General features: G+C 40.8%; 1 protein-coding gene across 12 annotated transcripts in view; it reads right to left on the bottom strand.

Moving 5' to 3' along the window:
* dlg5a (discs, large homolog 5a (Drosophila)) overlaps positions 1–17,760 on the bottom strand; it is a 259,461-nt gene that overhangs the window by 21,531 nt on the left and 220,170 nt on the right. For 9 of the 12 annotated variants that reach the window (XM_072491581.1, XM_072491584.1, XM_072491585.1 and 6 more), the window contains 8 exons: positions 14,573–14,729; positions 13,244–13,321; positions 11,048–11,210; positions 9,349–9,488; positions 8,493–8,657; positions 6,497–6,680; positions 814–962; positions 134–304 (listed from right to left, as the gene is read on the bottom strand). In XM_072491581.1, coding sequence (XP_072347682.1) covers positions 134–304; positions 814–962; positions 6,497–6,680; positions 8,493–8,657; positions 9,349–9,488; positions 11,048–11,210; positions 13,244–13,321; positions 14,573–14,729 — 1,207 coding nt within the window. The remainder of the gene's footprint in view (positions 1–133; positions 305–813; positions 963–6,496; positions 6,681–8,492; positions 8,658–9,348; positions 9,489–11,047; positions 11,211–13,243; positions 13,322–14,572; positions 14,730–17,760) is intronic. The other 3 variants (XM_072491588.1, XM_072491591.1, XM_072491593.1) reach the window with 1 other exon arrangement.

Genomic DNA, 17,760 nt, shown 5'->3' with positions numbered 1-17,760 from the left:
CGTGATGCCACTGATATTTATATTTTTTGAAAAACACAAGCAAAACGCAGTGCATTTCTCATTTTCAGAGTGTAAGCATTTTTAAAAAAAACTTCTTTATTCACACTCTCCTTTCATCCCTTCCCATGCTTACATGTATTTGCTGGGGATTTGCCCTCTTTCCAGCTTCTGAGCATTTTCGTCCAATTGCCAGGCCATCCAGTAACCAAAATTTCCTTGCGGCAGAGTGTCATCAACGTAAAGAATATCATCCTTCTTAAAACTTAGATCGTGTTCCATTTCTGCAACTCGATCGTAAAGTGCTCTGGAGGAACAAGCAGAGAGAAATCCCATGCAACTCAAATGATTGCTGCCAAATGCATTATTCAGACACATGAGGGATTAGGTTGATGAGTAAAACTAAAACATGAGCATCGGGTTTTTGAAACAAAGTTTAAAAAAAAATGAAGCGATAAGACAACTGAAGATAAAACGATTGTCAATTAAAACACCTGTGATTATACATTTGTACGAGGTATTTGAAAGATAAAACATAATTTTTTCAACATAGAAAAACTGGAATTAACATTGTTCTGTGTAAAATTATTGCATGTGTACAGAACTAACACTAAATAAAAGTGACTTAATGGCTCCTATTGCTGTGTTACTTGACAGTCTTACTATTATTATTGTTGTTGCTCAACCCTCATCACTTCTATGTCTTCAGTTATCGTTTTTGCTTGTCTCTACATCCTTCAGAATTTGTCCATAAAGTGCTGACTTTTTCCATGTGATGATTGTCAGAAACTTTCAGTTGACTTCCTCAAACAATACCTGATATAGAATCCATCTCCAGCTTCATCTCTGATCTTGTTGAATTCCTCTATCCTGTACTGAGCCTTCACAGAGATTGCCTCTGTGGGTTTTAGCATTTCAACATAGGCCTGTTCAGCTGTCACACTTCGCATGTCAGTGCCATTGTACTGTAATGAAAATGAAATATAATTACAATCAAGAATTAACATTGGCTTCAACTGCAATCCAGCAAATAGGGTGACAATAAAACTTCCTGTGTCATTAAAAAAAAAAATGGTGCTGAAAACTATCATGGTTGCTTGAAACTTCTCTGAAGTTGAATGTTTTTGTTGCCTCGCCAGCTCTCTCATTTCCCTGGGTTGCATACTGTTCCCTTGCCAGTACGGTGGCGAGAGTGGACTGCTCCTGCTCCAAATCATCTAAACAGTCACGATAAGTATATTTTCATGAGGTTGTTCTGCAAAAAGCCAAGCTTTTATTTCACCACAACTTCTAGTGCTATGGTAAAACATTTGATACAAATATGGATTTAAACCCGAAGCAAAGGGAAACTTACACTTAGGAATATTGTTCCTATCCAGCTTCGATGCACTATTTATTGCTACTGAAATATGCCCCCAGAAAACAGTGAGTAATTCTCTTGGCTGTACAGGATGTGAAATTATGCCGGCAAGCTATATTTTCAGTAGTGACAAGACTTTAAACACATAAAACTGTACGGCTGTATCAGGAAGACAACAGTTAGGCAAAATACAACTGCAATCTATGAACTGCTATGTAGAATGACTTCACTTTTTTCTCAGCAAAAAACTTTAGAAATCAGATTTTTCCTAACTATATGGTAAACAGGGGCCAACTATCTTTTCACAGGACATTGCCACAATTACTGCAGTGACCAAAATCAATATATTTGTCATACCTTCTCTAAGGCCTTTATGTTGATCTCACTACAAACAATGACAAACATAAACAAAAGGAAGGTATGAATAGTGCTATAGAAAAAAGCTGATAAATGCGCTGATATTGAGCAATGACAGCTGCATAACTTTACAAATTATTCATGCAGTTAAATAATCACCAAATGACTTCTGATAAAAATAAAATATCTAAGGCAAATGAAATTATGGCTTTGTCTCGGAATTAATCAAAGATGATAATAAATCACTAAAACGGAAAGCTTTAAATGTGCAAAAACCAGCAATACAAAAATTAATCATTCTTAAGGGTTATGTCAATGTAGTATCAAAGAGCCATCAGGCCAGCCTACCAAGCATTCACAGAGTGCACACAAAGACAGGTCTAATATCAGAGTGCAAAGTGAATAAATATAATTGTCCGATCAGTAGTCGGGACGCAGTTTGTAAACTGCTATACAGTTAAGATTTTTTATTTTAGGGAAAGTTATGTCCTACTGCCCCCCTGTGGACTGTATGGTCTGTTGCTAGATTAAGTGGAAGATATTTTAATGCATGAAAGTTATTCATTTGTGGCACATTCTGGGCATCTAATAATAATAATCATAATAATCTTTATTATTGTCACAAGTAGACTTACATTAACACGGCAATTAAGTCATTGAGAAAATCCCCGAGTCGCCACACTCCGCGCCTGTTCGGGTACACAGGGGGAGAATTCAAAATGTCCAATTCACCTAACAAGCACGTCTTTCGGAACTTATGGGAGGAAACCCACACAGACACGGGGAGAACCTGCAGACTGACCCAGCCCGGGAATCAAACCTGGATCCTGGCGCTGTGAAGCAACAGTGCTAACCACTGTACTACCGTGCCGCCCATCTCATGGAAGGTCAAAAATCACAAATGTGGCAGTCCTCTCAAAAGTGAAGCACCCAGGTATCTTGACACTCAACATGCAGAAGTGACTTTGGAGGCTCAGGCATTTTTAACAGGATGGAACACAGTCACGTAGCAAGGATTTTTGTTTGGCAAGGTGGCCAGAATGAGACGACCAGTAGGATGCCTAAAGCTCCGCTTCACGGAAGCTTGCGAGTGTGACATAAAGGCCCTAAAAATTATCCTTGCACCTGGGAGACACCAGCTGACAATAGAGGAAAATGGCAACATCACTTGCGGGCTGACATGTACCACCATGACAATCAGTAGCAGAGCAGCAAGTGCCAACACCACAGACAACCCATAATGACACTTGTTAGCCACTTCCTACGTGGCAGAGCCTGCCTCTCATGGATTGGTCTTTTTAGCCATCAGCAAATGTGCAGCCTATGAAGCTACCCCATCCCCCAACTGCATGTCCAACATCTTACACAGATGGAAGGATGTTGCCTCCGGCAGATTTTAATGCATAAATTAAGTGTTTATACTTAAAATTCAAGTATGTTTATTTTCATTAAACATCTTTAGAAGCCCTTCATCATTTTTTGGTGGATGCAGGTACAGGATGTGCCGTGATGGCTTGCAGTGTCTATTTATTTCTTTAGAAGTTCTGTATATCCATGGTTGACACAATCAGTTACATTGGGAATGCAGTGACTTCGGTTATGTAGGCAAATGCGGCAGCTATACTGTTGCAGCCTTGATGGGAGCTGCTGTTGTTTCACTTGAGGCAATATTCCTTTCAGAAGTTGTTGCATAGGAACTCTGGTAATCTTCTCCAATTCACAAGACAATGAAGCCTCATTGAAGTGCAATTAACACTTAACCAGTGAGAGGCATCAGGGAATACTCCTAGTAAGAAGACTGATGCACAACAATAAACAATAATCACGTACAAGCAGCATGAATTCGGTGAAAGAAACAAGACAATCCTGAGGGAGTTTTGCTGGTGGAGGTTTAACCTTTTTAAAAATGAGAGTATTGATAGTCTCAAATTTTAATAACTTTCTCATTCATTCATTCAGTCTTCACGAACAAAAAGGAAATATTCACTAGTATAAAAATTAATGGAGCATTCTGATGACCTGGGCTCCATGCCAGCTTGGAGAACAATAACAGCATTGCAGTACATGCCCCGAGCTGTCGGAACAATAAGTCTTAGTAAAAGCACATAATTTGTCAGGTGTCTGCCTCGCAGGTGTCCGATGTAGGAGGCTCCGACATAGAACAAATCATAGAAAGTTTACAGCACAGAAAGAGGCCACTTGTTCCTGCGCCAGGTAAGCCCCAAGAGGTGAAAACTAGACACACTAAATTCCACAAATGTTGTAATGGGTGGTATTCAGCAGCAGAGGGGGTGAACTTCGCTAAGCAATTTACTAATCTCTACTCAACGATACATTTACTTAAAATTTTGTGCCTAAAGGAAGGAGACCACCGCACAGAAAATGCAGGGAATCCAAAAATGAAACGCATGAAGAAATAAAGGGACATTCCCAAACAAAGTCTTTGATACAGACTGCAAGATGATCACCTGGCTCATCAGAAGTTATTTTCTTCATGGAGAAGTGTCACAAACTGGTTCCATGTTGCTGTGATAGCATGTTCTATTTGTATCCGAAGAAATGAACTAATTATATTCTTTTGAAAAAAGACTTCAAATTATGTCTCAAGAGATACTGCTGTTAAACAGAACACTTGGAATGAGAGATATTGAGTTTGTTACTTGATAGTTAACTTAATGAATTTGTTCTATTACTCCTCTGGGTACAATCAACTGGTTAAATATTAATTTTTGGATTTTTCTTTACCTCTTTTGTTGTAGGTGGGCATCGCAGACTAAGCCAGCATTTTTATTGCTCACCTGTAGTTGAGAAAGTGATGGTGATCCACCTTCTTGAAGCACTGCAGTCTATGTGATGTAGGTGCTTTTAGGGTGGGAGTTCCAGCATTTTGATCTCGCAATAGCAAACGAACGGCGATTTAATTCCAAATCAGATTCTGTGCGGCTTGCAGGAAAATTTGTAGGTGGTATCTACTATCCTTGTCCTAGGTGGTAGAGTTCATGGGTTCATGAAGTGCTATTGCAGGAACCTTAGTGAGCTGTTGGAATGCATCTTGTAGGTGCTACACAACTGCTGGTATTGAAAGTTGTGTAGAGGATGCCAATCAAGCGGGCTGCTTTGTCCAGGATGGTATCAAGCTGCTTGAGTGTTGCTGGAGCTGCATTTCTCCAGGCAAGAGAGAGTATTCCATCGCACTCCTGACTTGTGCTTTGTAGACAGGGTGGTCAGGAGGTGAGTTACTTGCGATAGAATGCCCAATCTCTCACCCACTCTTGTAGTCACAGTACTTATACAGCTGGTCCAGTTCAGTTTTTGGCCAATGGTAACGGTCCAGGCTGTTGTTTTATTATCTCTTCTAGCCTGAAAATGATATCGATCTGCCAGCCTATCCAAATTTCCAGGGCAACAGCCAAATTTCTGTCCAATCATTCATATTTCTCGCATACATATATATTAATCAGTAAACTAATCAATTAGATTCTGTTTGGTATTAAACTGATTGAATTGTTTGTAAAATGGAAATGTTCCTGAAAGCCAATTGGATAAACAACCAGATAATCTATTTGGGTGATATTGATCTGGGGTTAAATGACAGCTCTCTGCCTAATTAATCTGCAAACTGCCCCAGGTGCACTCTGACGTAACTTGTTTCCGTGGCTTTCTTGTCTTGCAAGAAAAATAACTGAGCATTGTACCAGATTGATTTTTTCATGGCAGCACAGCCACATTTATGATAAATAGAGTAAACCCACTGTTATCCACTTTTTGGTACCTGGCTCTGAAATCTCAGGTAACTTATTTTTCATACAATAAGGGTTTGCAAGGTAAGGAGGCAAAGTGCACTGTCCAGCAAAGCAAGCCAGGATCAACACTTCAACAGAGGAGTTATATAACACGGCAGCATTAATGAAAGAATAAGAACACTGATAAGGTTCAGAGTCATTTGTCAAGTTTGGGGGGAAATCTTTTGAAAGCATGCTATGCTATTTAGGAGGCAAGATAGTGTCTGACTGCATAACATTTCTAAGTGCTATTTGACACACTACGGGTTAATGATAACCCTGATGAGAAGGGGTAATCTATAGTTGGGTGAGGTCACCTCACTTCTTGGCTAGATGCACCACAAATGTGCAGTGTTTAAATGTGACCACTTACAAAAAGAAACCAGAGTGTGAAAGGTAAAGGGCAATTGTCACTTGGCTACTGAACTAAAATTGTTATACTCAAAAGTTTGTATGCAGTGTTATCACAACAACTCCATTGCTTTACTGACTGCGTAAGCAACCCACAAAGCTCAAAAGGTCCCATTTTGACTCTGTGTAGAGTTAGATAACATCAGCTGGCTAGAAATTAGCCTTTTCACTCTGAGATGACTTGAAGTTTCATATCTGAAGATCACATCATTCTTGACTTGAATTTCATCCTTCCCATACCCTGGTGAAAAAGCCTGTGCTCTAACTGCTCATGTGATTCATGCGGGAAATTTTAATGTTCAAAGAATAGAACATAGAACAATACAGCGCAGTACAGGCCCTTCGGCCCACGATGTTGCACCGAAACAAAAGCCATCTGACCTACACTATACCATTATCATCCATATGTTTATCCAATAAACTTTTAAATGCCCTCAATGTTGGCGAGTTCACTACTGTAGCAGGTAGGGCATTCCACGGCCTCACTACTCTCACTAATCATGGGCATTATTAAAAATCAGAAAAATCACAGGAATGTTGAGTGAATCGTTGGTGCTGAGTAATGCTGCAAATCCTTCTGCCTTCTTACCTCCAGTAACTTATCCCCAGGCACCAGCCCATCAGGGCCACTTGCTGGACTTTCATCTTCCACCTTTGCCACAAAAACCCCGTACAAATTTCCACCACAAATTTGAATCCCTAATTCCATCTGAGTTTTCTTTAGGAAAAGAAATCTTGGCTCGGCAATTTGATTGGTTGAATCAACTGACTTTCTGTTGAATTAAAAGTACACAAAAGAAAAATAAGGAACATGTTTATCTGTAGGCAAATGTTGATACACGTAGAAGCAACTTGCCAAGAAATGTATGAAGGAGTACACAATGATTTTTTAAAATCCTTTTGCCCAATATAATTTTTTTGCTTTATATTTAGTATCAAAACATTGCAGATTTTTTAAAAAATCGTTTCCTGAAAACTAGCAACAGAATCACAGCAAGTTAGCTGTTAATCCTACAAACATTCTTTACTTCTCATCTTGTAAATTTTCTTCTTGTCTTCTGTTAAAAGACAATGGTTGCTCACTGTGGTATTGTTCAACAGATTTGTCAGCAATTCTCCATTGGCAATAGCAAGGACTGCGACACAGTTCCACACATTTTCTCGTTCAACTAAGGAAAACACACAATCCAGCAAGGACTAATGCAATAGGGCAGTAGTGGTCACTCTGGTTGATTTACCCTCCTTTGATTAGCTGCACTGACTCCAATTGTCCTACTGCTCCAGCTATGATAATTCAGCATAGAACTGAGATAAATCGGGGATATCCCTGGTCAATGTGGATCAGTTTCTTTGCTGAAAAAAATTAACAAGCCATTTTCCCTTAACTTTTTTGGAACATCAAATTCATCAATGCATTTAGCAGTATGTTTTGCCCCTCCCTCAATTATTGCCTCTACACCTAGAATACCATGTGCCACGATAGGGTACAGTTACCGGCACCGGTAGCCCCCCAGTATCTTGATCAAAGGGCAATTCTTAGTGTGAGCCTGGACAGTATGGTTCGTGGAGGCATCACAGCCAGGCCATGTCCAGTCCTCACCAAACATCCAAACATTCAAAACTCTTTGAATATGATCTCTTCCTCTGGAAGAACATTACCAACCAGAAGGAATTTCCTTCTTGGAACAGGTTCATCGATCTTAATGAGACCACAATATTGAGTTGCCCAAAACTGATTCTAGATGCCTCTCACCAGACGAGAAAAAGCTACAAGCTTTGCAATGTAGCCTAGATAAAATCTGAACTATAAAAACAAACCCGGGTTTAAAATAGAAAAATATAACATTAGCCACGGATATATAGAGCTGCAGAAAATATTTAGCTTTTCACTAAATGAATGCTGAATGGAAAGTATGGTACATTCTCTGCAATATTGTGAAAATTAATTCTGTTTTGAACCATAAATTTGCAAAATCGTAAAATAGTTCCAGCACAAAAGGAGGTCATTCAGACTATCACGTCTGCTCCGGCTCTCGGCTACTCACCTAATCCCACTGCCTTTTACCTGTAACCCTGCCATTTTTTTTTCTCTCCCGATAACTTTCCAATTCTCTTTTGAAGGCTTCGATTGAATCTGCCTCGGCCAGTCTCTCGGGCAGTGCATTCCACATCCTAACCATTCACTGTCCTCCTGTCGCCAATTCTTCTTTTGCCAATTACATTAAATTGGTGTTCTCTAGATTTCTATCCTGCCAGCAACAGAAGCCGTTCCTCCCTATCTACTTTACCTAGTTCCCTCATAGCTTTGAATACCAGTGAATAATGCCCTATTTTAAACATTTTCTTGTTGTTTTTTGCTTGCCTAACACCAAATCTGATCATTCTCTTCAAAGTAGCACAACTATTCTAACGGTGGTTCACTGGCAAAAGAAATAGATGCATGAAAGCTCACAGAAAATCCACTTTGACCACAGCCAAAATCATCTGCGTTATCCAAATGGAGTAAAAAGGCCAAGTTTTATTGCTGCCCCATAGTGAAGACACCTCAGTCATAGTGCCGTAGAACTGTTCTGTTCACAACTGACCTGATCGAGTTACGTGGGCTAGTCGTTGGGGTGGTTTGCTTTGATGGTGGGGTTATTGTTCCTTCATCCTGTTCACTCACAGCGTCAATTATGGAGTGATTGTCGGGTGTTGTTGCTCCACTGCCTTGGGGAGTCGAATGGTTGCTTATTGGTTCCAGACGAGAACTAGCAACACAGAATCATACAGGCATCAGCTATCAAAATATCTAGAAGGGCTAAAGGATACCAGCATAGAAGACTAGCAATAGTTATCATACACATTCACAAGTCCCACAGTTACTAATCAATACCTTGGCCGCAACGAAGTGCAGACCATAGCAACACCACTGTGCAGTAGATTTTTCTCTCTCGAAAACCCACTGAAAATGACACAGGGCAAATGGGCAAAAGCTGCAGTATCAACTTGGAAACAAAATGAGGGACAACATCCAATGTCAGCAGCATAATTAATCCATAAGCACTATTTGTATGAATTATATCATTAATACTCTAATTCAAGTTATTTTATGACGCAAATTTCAGAAGAATGTATGTTTTCAATATTCTATAGAAACATGTGCAAAATTGATGAATATGATTTTTTAAAAAAATTAAATGTGTTTGCTAATTTATACATCAGCCTAACTTAATTGGAAACGTGCCTGAATAAAGGGCACTAAAATCACATAAAATGTTTAACGTTCATTTAAAACCTGGCTGACCTGGCAATAGCTGAAGATGACCCAAGGTGGAAGTACATATTCAAGAAAAGCTAAACATGTCCATTTCTAGTGCAACCATTGGGAGTAACCTACTGCATTGCTTAGAGAAATCAGTGTACAAGTCTAGGCTCTAATTCATAGGATTGAAGTCTCACCTGGAACGTGAGTGGTTACCCAGTTGATACATATGTGGGTTATATTGCGCCAAGATGGTGATAGTCTCGCATGGCTCTGTCTGTCCAATAATTAATCGGGCCTGTTGTTCTGTGGCATTCCTCAGATTAATACCATTGTACTGTTAAAAAATATGAAAACATCACCTCCACTGCTATGTATGCAACAAAGAATGCTTTCTGAAAACCGAACAGTCGACAACAAATGACAGAGAGTAAGAGAAAAAGAACCTGTGTTTTTGCTGCATCTTTCATGAAGGCATCACGATGCACTTCACAGCCAATTAATTACTATTTCCATCAAGTAGGAAAACTCAGCAGCCCATTTTCATATAATAAGATACCACAAGCATTAGTGAGATAAATTACCCTGGAATCTGTTTTGCTGGTTGAAGATAAATATTGGCCAGATGATAGAAAGACAATATCTGGGGCCATTCATTTCATCTGAACAGGTGGATGTGACATGAATTTAATCGTTCTTTAAAGACAGCTTTTAAAAGAGCACACCTGCTCAATGAAGTTCAAAGTTTTGGTTCAAGGTTATTTGCAGTGGTATTTAATCTTTTGCTCAATGGTAAGAGAGTGACCATTAAGCCAAACTTACATAACAATAATAGGAATGCTATAATTCAGAGTATTTGGAGCATGAACATATCCTGCAATGGCAAATACTTTAAGCTCCTGGCCATTAAGCAGCCGGTTTCTGCTGAGTAGCTATGGAACATTGGAAGAAGTAAAATCAGCAAGTGGAATGGGCCTAGATGGCTCAACAATCTTGGTAATGGCAGCCAAAGCTCTTGACTGGAGATAGTCTGGAAACAAATTCATACCCCATTTTCTAGCGATGGCTCTTGGGAAAACGTGCGGAAGCACAAAGTGTTTGGAAAAACAGGAAAATAATTGCACTGTAAACCAGACTTGGTCTCACATGATTTTAGACATGTTTAAAGGGAGCACCAATACCGTATTCGTTGACGAACCATCAGTACAAATTAGTATCTTTAAAAGCTTTGAAGGAATATGGGGTGGACAGGGAATGCGACTGTCATCAGAAAGTAATGATTTCTGCAAAACGCCTGGTAGTACATCCAGGAATTTCTCAATACCAACTTAGGAAAACAAAAGAAAAGCAAGGAGATGCAGCTCCATGCAATGGAGAAGTAGAACCTGAAGCAAACAGAGATAAAGTGCTGTGGGAATATTATAATCTGAATAGGTGATGTGCACCTTCTAATTGTAATTGCAAAGAAGAAACTACACAATTTGAGCCACCTTCGTTGAGACCCCAATCACAAGGAACATCTCAACAACCCTAATAAAAGTGAAGATAATTTAAAAATGAGGAGTGTCCCGTCTTAAAATTCCAAAATGAGTGATGACCCAGGCAAAGAGGACCCACCTGCCACCTTTCACTGGTGGCTGCAAAAATCTACTCCAATCCCACAAAATGGCAGACACACAAGCCCAGCCAAAACATTAAAGGATAACCAATACTCTGTCAATATAATGCAAACTGATTGAACGGAATCGCAGTTGGATGTTGACATATACTGGGACGGTCCCCTTCCCCACAAATGTAAAATTTATGCAAACCAACAAAAGACTTCAGATGTATAAGATTTTCCTCATTCTCATCAGCTAACTTTGCTATCAGAATGAACCAGTCAGATGCCTTTACCTCAAGTAACTGGTCACCATATTCAAGTCCTGCTTGATGAGCGATGCTGCCACCAATTACTTTGGAAACAAATATCCCTCCATTTTCTCCACTTACAATCGAGATTCCAAGGGGCTCAGCTCCTTTCTGTACTGTCACATGACGGGGTTCTTGTAGATAGGGCCTTTAAAAATAAAACCATTTTGAATTCCATTAAGTATAACACTCAATGAAATCTAAAGTTTTTATGGGAAATCAAACAAGGTAACAGAGCACCTGCATTTCAGTTTTTATTTTTAAACTGATGACAAATTGAACTGGTATTCAAAATGAGATTTTAATCTGTGCCGGATGGACAGGAGTGCATTACAAGCAGAAAGGCTAGCACAAGAGGCTATATGACCTATTGTCACATTGTTGATGAGAACATTTCACCTGAGGTAAACTGTACGGGAAGGAATTTTCTCGTGTGCTGTGGCATGATGCAGACTTATGTCAATTCCCCAGGAGCAGGCAAGTAAAACTGCATTCTTCACTCATGTCACTGGAGAATGCCATGAAGGTACCAGCTCCAGTGAACAGAAGCAAGTCTGCTTAAGCAGCACTACTCAAACAAATTTCTCTGCTTACAACTTTTCCCATCCAATCGTCCTTAATTTTAATAAGCAGGAACGTACAGAAGAAAATGCATAGCCTCGCAATGTATTCTGTACTTGGTTAACTTTTTAATGAGTTGAGCTCAAGGTAAATTGAACAGAATGTATACTGCATAGCACGTGACAATCATGGTGGAAGGAAGCCGCGAGAGCAACAAATGTCATTGAGATATCGGTGCCTATCCTGACAGCAGCCAACAGGGCAAAGATATACTGGAAAATGTGTCTTCCACCAGCTTCCAGCAGAACCAATTTTGTTTAAAGTACATTATGTGCAAATCAAAGTTGCCATTTGGTCATGTTAATTCCACACCAGAAAGAATCAAAATATGTAATAGAACGAGAAGAAAAGCTGGCAGCTGATGCATACAATGCCATTCTCTTTCCAGTAGTAAAACCCTGAAAGATTTTAACATGTTTACGGGCTTTTTCAAGCTTTGGAACCAAACTATTTAATTTGTGGTTCTGTGTATTGATATGCAACTCTAAATAATCCAATCAGGCAATAATGTTTTTTTTGCATATTAAGTTAAATTATTTGAAAATGTTGATGTTAATAAGTTAATAAGCCAAAGGATTTTTAAATGGCATGCACTGCCGGAAGGTTGTCGGCCTGAAATGTTAACTCAATTTCTTTCCCCCACAGACACAGTCTGACCTGTCGAGTATTCCCAATTCCTCCATGTGTAAATGCAAATTAAATTTTGCTTAATTGCTTTTATGCATGGCCAACAAAGTTAGAATAAATGTAGAGTTGGAAATGGAGCCACTAAAGAATATTCTGTTATTAATACAGCATCAATGCTAATTTATTTGGCTATCGCTAGGTTCTGTTTGAGTGCCTGCTGTTTCTATCCAACATAGGAATGATGAGGTCACCCTCAAGTCCACCAATAAGTCATAGCGAAATTTGCCTTTTGTTCCTAATGCCTGTTATATTACTTGAAGTAATATGTGTTACTCATTTGTTTATGCCAAGAAGTTCTCAACTTTGATGCTGAATACTCAAAGTCGTCCAGTGATAACAAATAATTTATTGAGTAACTAATCAATTAACTTGTGAGTTTGATTCTTTAATACTTTTACTAGCTATTAAATTAAACAAGATGGAATTTGATTAAACTAGAATATCATACTTGCACTCTGAGCTAAGTCTGCACTGTTCTCTAGTCACAACACAACGCGGGAAAACAGATTGAGCTTGTATTTATACCCCCTGTTAGTGTTGCCCTCTAGTGATCATCTGACTGGACTGACTACACATTAACCCTTTATATATATACATATACAGAGATCACTACAGTGTCCTTGCACCACTGGACATAACAACAGAATTATAGAAGTCACTTTCATTCACTTTTCAGTCATTTAAATGTTCAATTAGCTGCTGTCAGGCAAACAAAAAGGCCTCAAGCAAACACCAACCTTGCATGGAATTAAAGGTGCCATGCAAGAGCTTCCAAAGCAGTCAGAGCGAAATGGGAAATGACACATCGAAAAAGCAAATCTTGAGAATCACAAACAGGAAAGTAGAAAGCAAGTTAATTTGTAACAGGCCAACCTCAGACTCCGCAGTGATGAGAATCGAGGCCTAGGAGTGAGAGGAATTCTCAGAAAGGACCTATTACGGAATAGGTATCTAGAAAGAAGGGTCAGAATTAAAGAAAAACAGTCGTAGAGAAAGAAGTGTTCAAAAAGCCTAAAAATTTCACGCATTGGAAAGTTGAGTAAGGAATGAGAAAAATATAAGAAACAGTAATAAACACAAAGTTATTTCTAAATTACAAACTTGTCCAACTTAATCAACTGGTAAGAATATGATTATAAAGTATAACTTTGCGACCTATTTAATGTCATATTTCAAGTAATAAAATTAACCTCAGGGAAATAGCAGATTAAAAAACACACATTGCTACCCATAATAATTCTGCATCTGAGAATCACAATTCACTTTGAAATTATGCCCATAGATAGAAATGTTACAGTATTAACAAAATTAATTTACTCAACGCCTCAAAATACCAAAATTCATGGTCTTTGCTGTTATTAAACCGATTCATCAAAACGTTAGCATTGGAAGCTAAATTAGAACATTCTGGAATGCTGTAGACATAATACAACCATTACATAGTGTGCTGTAAGAATTCTACTCATAGTTTCCCTCATAGTTGTGGATTGTGAGACATGCTGGCCTAACTGTACCAGCAGTTTATTTATACGTCTGAACATTTAGCTCAAACATATATACTGAAAACCAGTAACATCCCACAGTTTAGTTAGAATCACTATCAAAACAAGGAAAGGAAGGCACTTCAACTCTGCAATTACTGACAAACCATGTTTTGCAAAAACATGACGTTCCTCCCTGTAGTCTCACTTTGTCACCTGATGTAGGTCAGCAACAGTAATCAGCAACAGATTGTTCAATGTTTGAATTTTTGATATAGGTACGGAGTCTGATCCTCGCAGTATCATGATGGCAGTTTGGACAGTGAAAATAAAACAAATACAATGGGTTCAATTCAAATCAGTTAAGTTTCTACTTGTAAATGCCAATGCTAGGATTTAATTTAGGACTCAATTAAAGCCCGAACCTAGGATGGTTTTGTCAGTAACATATTTATTTTGTCCGAGTTACTCTTCGCAGCGATGGACTGACTTTCCAATTATAACACTTGTCGTAAGCCGTGCATTTTGATGTACTGCTGTTGAAAGGTAAGGCTGTAATCTCTAGGCAAAGTCCATTTATGTCACACACAATCCTGTGCTTACAATGCTCTGTATATTTCAGTGAATACTATTAAGTGTGACCACAATAACAATAGGAAGCGAAGCAGGAAGTCATACAATTTGAAATACAAAATGCACAATAAGGACACACCATCCATACCTGTCTTTCCTGTGTTCTCCTGTTGATACAGGGCTGATAGAGATCTTAGTTAGAGAAGAAATTGAACTCTGTGATTGGCTGCTGCCAAATGAAGATGTCTCCAGGTTCATTGGTGACTGTGGGGGTGTAATCAAACTGGGGCTGCTGCGCTCTGAACCTGATTATAAACACATTGACACGGGAGTGGGTTATTTAGAAATCCACTGTTTAAAATATAGAACAAGTTTCTCTATGTTCCCTGCAGTAATTGCCGAGCGAGATATTCAATTTAGTCTCAAGCGTGTCACAAGCACCAACTCAGTTGAACATCTGTGATAGAAAATTTGCGCAGTGTCTTCAACAGTTCGATTCTTCTCAATATTTGAAAAGCAGCAGCCCTTCTTTTCTGTCAGGTTTCCGATTTGGGATAACAGTCTTTTTTGTGAAATAAAAAGGCAACCAAAATTTTAATTCTTGGTTTACTACAAAAGGCCACCTGATGGTCAGTTTGAGGTCTGTAACTTCCAGAGAATGGTAATCGTCAGCGGATTTCCACTCTCGACAGTCTTATCTTCGCTGGGATTCTGAAACTCCATCTCGCCCAACCTTCCTCACTCAGGCTGGGTGAAACAGGATCAGCGAATTGCACCACCGGCAAGATCGTTGTGGAGTAACTGAGGCGCAATGAGTTAAGCCACTCCCAGTTTTGTGGCATTAGATACAGTAAAGGAGAGGTTTAAGGGTCAATTGAGACTGGGGATTGGGGGGGCCAGGGGAGTGGGGGTCGGGGATGGTGGATTATGTTTGCGGGGATGTACGTGTGTCTCTAGAGTTACCCTGGAGTTCGAAGTGATTTTATTCCTCGAACTCTCTCAGAGTAACTATGAGGGTAAGACTGGCAGAACCATCCGAAGTTAACAATTTAGATTGCTTCTGTTGCATGGTTCCCAGCCCACGCAATGGTCCAGAGGAATTCAGCACATCTGGGCAATTGCTGGGTAAATCCTTACATGGGAACTTTCTGGAGGGAATCCCCAGCCCATCAGTGTGGTACCCCCTAACTCCGATGCTAGGAACCATAAAGTTATGGGCCATTAAGTATTGTAAACTCTTGAGTGACAACAATATCGGCAACTTTTATCTTGCATGTTCTTTAAAATATTGTGTCACATTGCAAGTCAGAATCTACCAAACAAATAATAAGCAAATCAATCAACATGTAGCATAGCACAACCGATTCTTCATTATATGTCAGTTTTATGAACTGTTTTCTCATCAAAATGCGTTGCAGTACTGGGTGGGAGGGGATGGTATACCTTGGCGGGGGGAGCCACCCGTGCTAGCTAACTAAAGTCGGCTAATGAACGGAGTTGAGGTGAGAGGAGAGCTGCGGACATTGGAGCCTGGTTAGCTGGGCCTACGGGGCGAGGGGGGGGGGGGGGGGGGGAAGGGATTGATGCTGGAGATGTTTTTTCGAGACAAAATGTAGGGGGGATTTATTTGGGGGGGGGGAGGGGGGGGGGAGAGAAGGGTTTCGATGTTAATAACGGATATGGGCGGGTCAGGCTCATGGGGCAGGGCCCGGTGGTATGATGATGGTGGATAAGGGGGGGGGGGAACGGGACGGGACACCCCTAGTTAGGATAGTCACGTGGAACGTGAGGGGGTTAGGAGGTCCGGTCAAGGGTGCTTGCGCATCTTAAAAGTTTGAAAGCCGATGTAGCAATGCTGCAGGAGACTCACTTGAGAGTGAAGGACCAGGTGAGACTTAAAAAGGGCTGGTTAGTCAGGTGTTTCACTCTGGATTTGACGGATGGGCTTGAGGGGTAGTGGTAATGGTCAGCAAAAGAGTACGCTTCCAGATGGAGAAGATGGTGGCAGATCAGGGGGGTAGATATGTGATTGTGACAGGGGCGCTGGAGGGGAGGTTAGTGGCGCTGTTAAGTATACGGTCCCAATTGGGAGATGAGGGATTCGCAAAGAAGGTGTTTGGGGCCATCCCCGACTTGGACATATATGAACTGATAGTGGGGGGGTGGGACTGGAATTGGTGCAGAAGCCAAGGTTGGACAGGTCACGGCTGCGCTCGCTGATCCCATCAGGGGGGGCGAAGGCGTTGGCTGGGCTAATGGTGGAAATGGGAAGGGTGGACCCTTGGAGGTTTCTGCACCCGAGGGAACGGGAGTATTCATTTTTCTCAGCAGTCCATAAGATATACTCGCAGATCGACTTTTTCGTGGTGGGGATGGCTTTGCTGGCTGGGGTTAAGGGGTCGGAATACTCGGCAATTGCAGTGTCAGATCGTGCTCCGCATTGGGTGGATATGGGACTGGAGAAGGGGGTAGCGCAGAGGCCGGGGTGGAAATTAGATGTGGGACTTTTGGGGGACCAAGGGTTCTGTGACAAAATTGAAAAGCAGTAAGAAGTCTTATAACACCAGGTTAAAGTCCAACAGGTTTGTTTCAAACACTAGCTTTCGGAGCACTGCTCCTTAGGAAAAGTGCTCCGAAAGCTAGTGTTTGAAACAAACCTGTTGGACTTTAACCTGTTGGTGTAAGACTTCTTACTGTGCTCACCCTAGTCCAACGCCGGCATCTCCACATCAAAATTGAAAAGGTAATTGAGGAATATGTAGGTTTCAACTGTACGGGTGAGGTGTTGAAGGCAGTTGTCTGGGAGGCTCTAAAGGCGGTGGTGAGGGGTGAGGTGATTTTGTTTAAGGCCAGGGTGGACAAAGAGGAGAGGTTGGAGCGGCAGAGGGTAATAGATGAGATGTTGGAGGTAGACAGGAGTTATGCAGAAGATGGGGACCCGGCGAAGCTGGAAAAGAGGAAGGAACTACAGGCGAGCTTTAACCGACTATCTAGCAGGAAGTCGGTGCGCCAACTGAGACGAGCAAGGGGTGGCCAGAGTTAGAAAGGTGCTGATACAGAGGGGAGGCAGGCAGGGGGTTTGGGTCTTCCGAACCTGATGTATTACTACTGGGCGGCGAATGTGGAGAAGGTGCGGAGCTGGGTCAGAGGGGTTGATTCCCAGTGGGTTAGAATGGAGGAGAGTTTGTGCAGGGGGTCGGGATTAAAAGCACTAGCAACACCGCTGCTCCCGACAGACCCGGGGAAATACTCAGGGAGTCCGGTAATAATAGCTTCATTGGGAATTTGGAGGCAGTTTCGCCAACACTTCGGGTTGGGGGCAGGGTCAAGGGAAAC

The sequence above is a fragment of the Scyliorhinus torazame genome, chromosome 28 (genome assembly GCF_047496885.1).
Source record: "Scyliorhinus torazame isolate Kashiwa2021f chromosome 28, sScyTor2.1, whole genome shotgun sequence".
In the NCBI taxonomy this organism is placed as follows: Eukaryota; Metazoa; Chordata; class Chondrichthyes; order Carcharhiniformes; family Scyliorhinidae; genus Scyliorhinus; species Scyliorhinus torazame.
The sequence above is the reverse complement of the archived record's forward strand: the minus strand, read 5'-3'. Positions and strand labels throughout refer to the sequence as shown.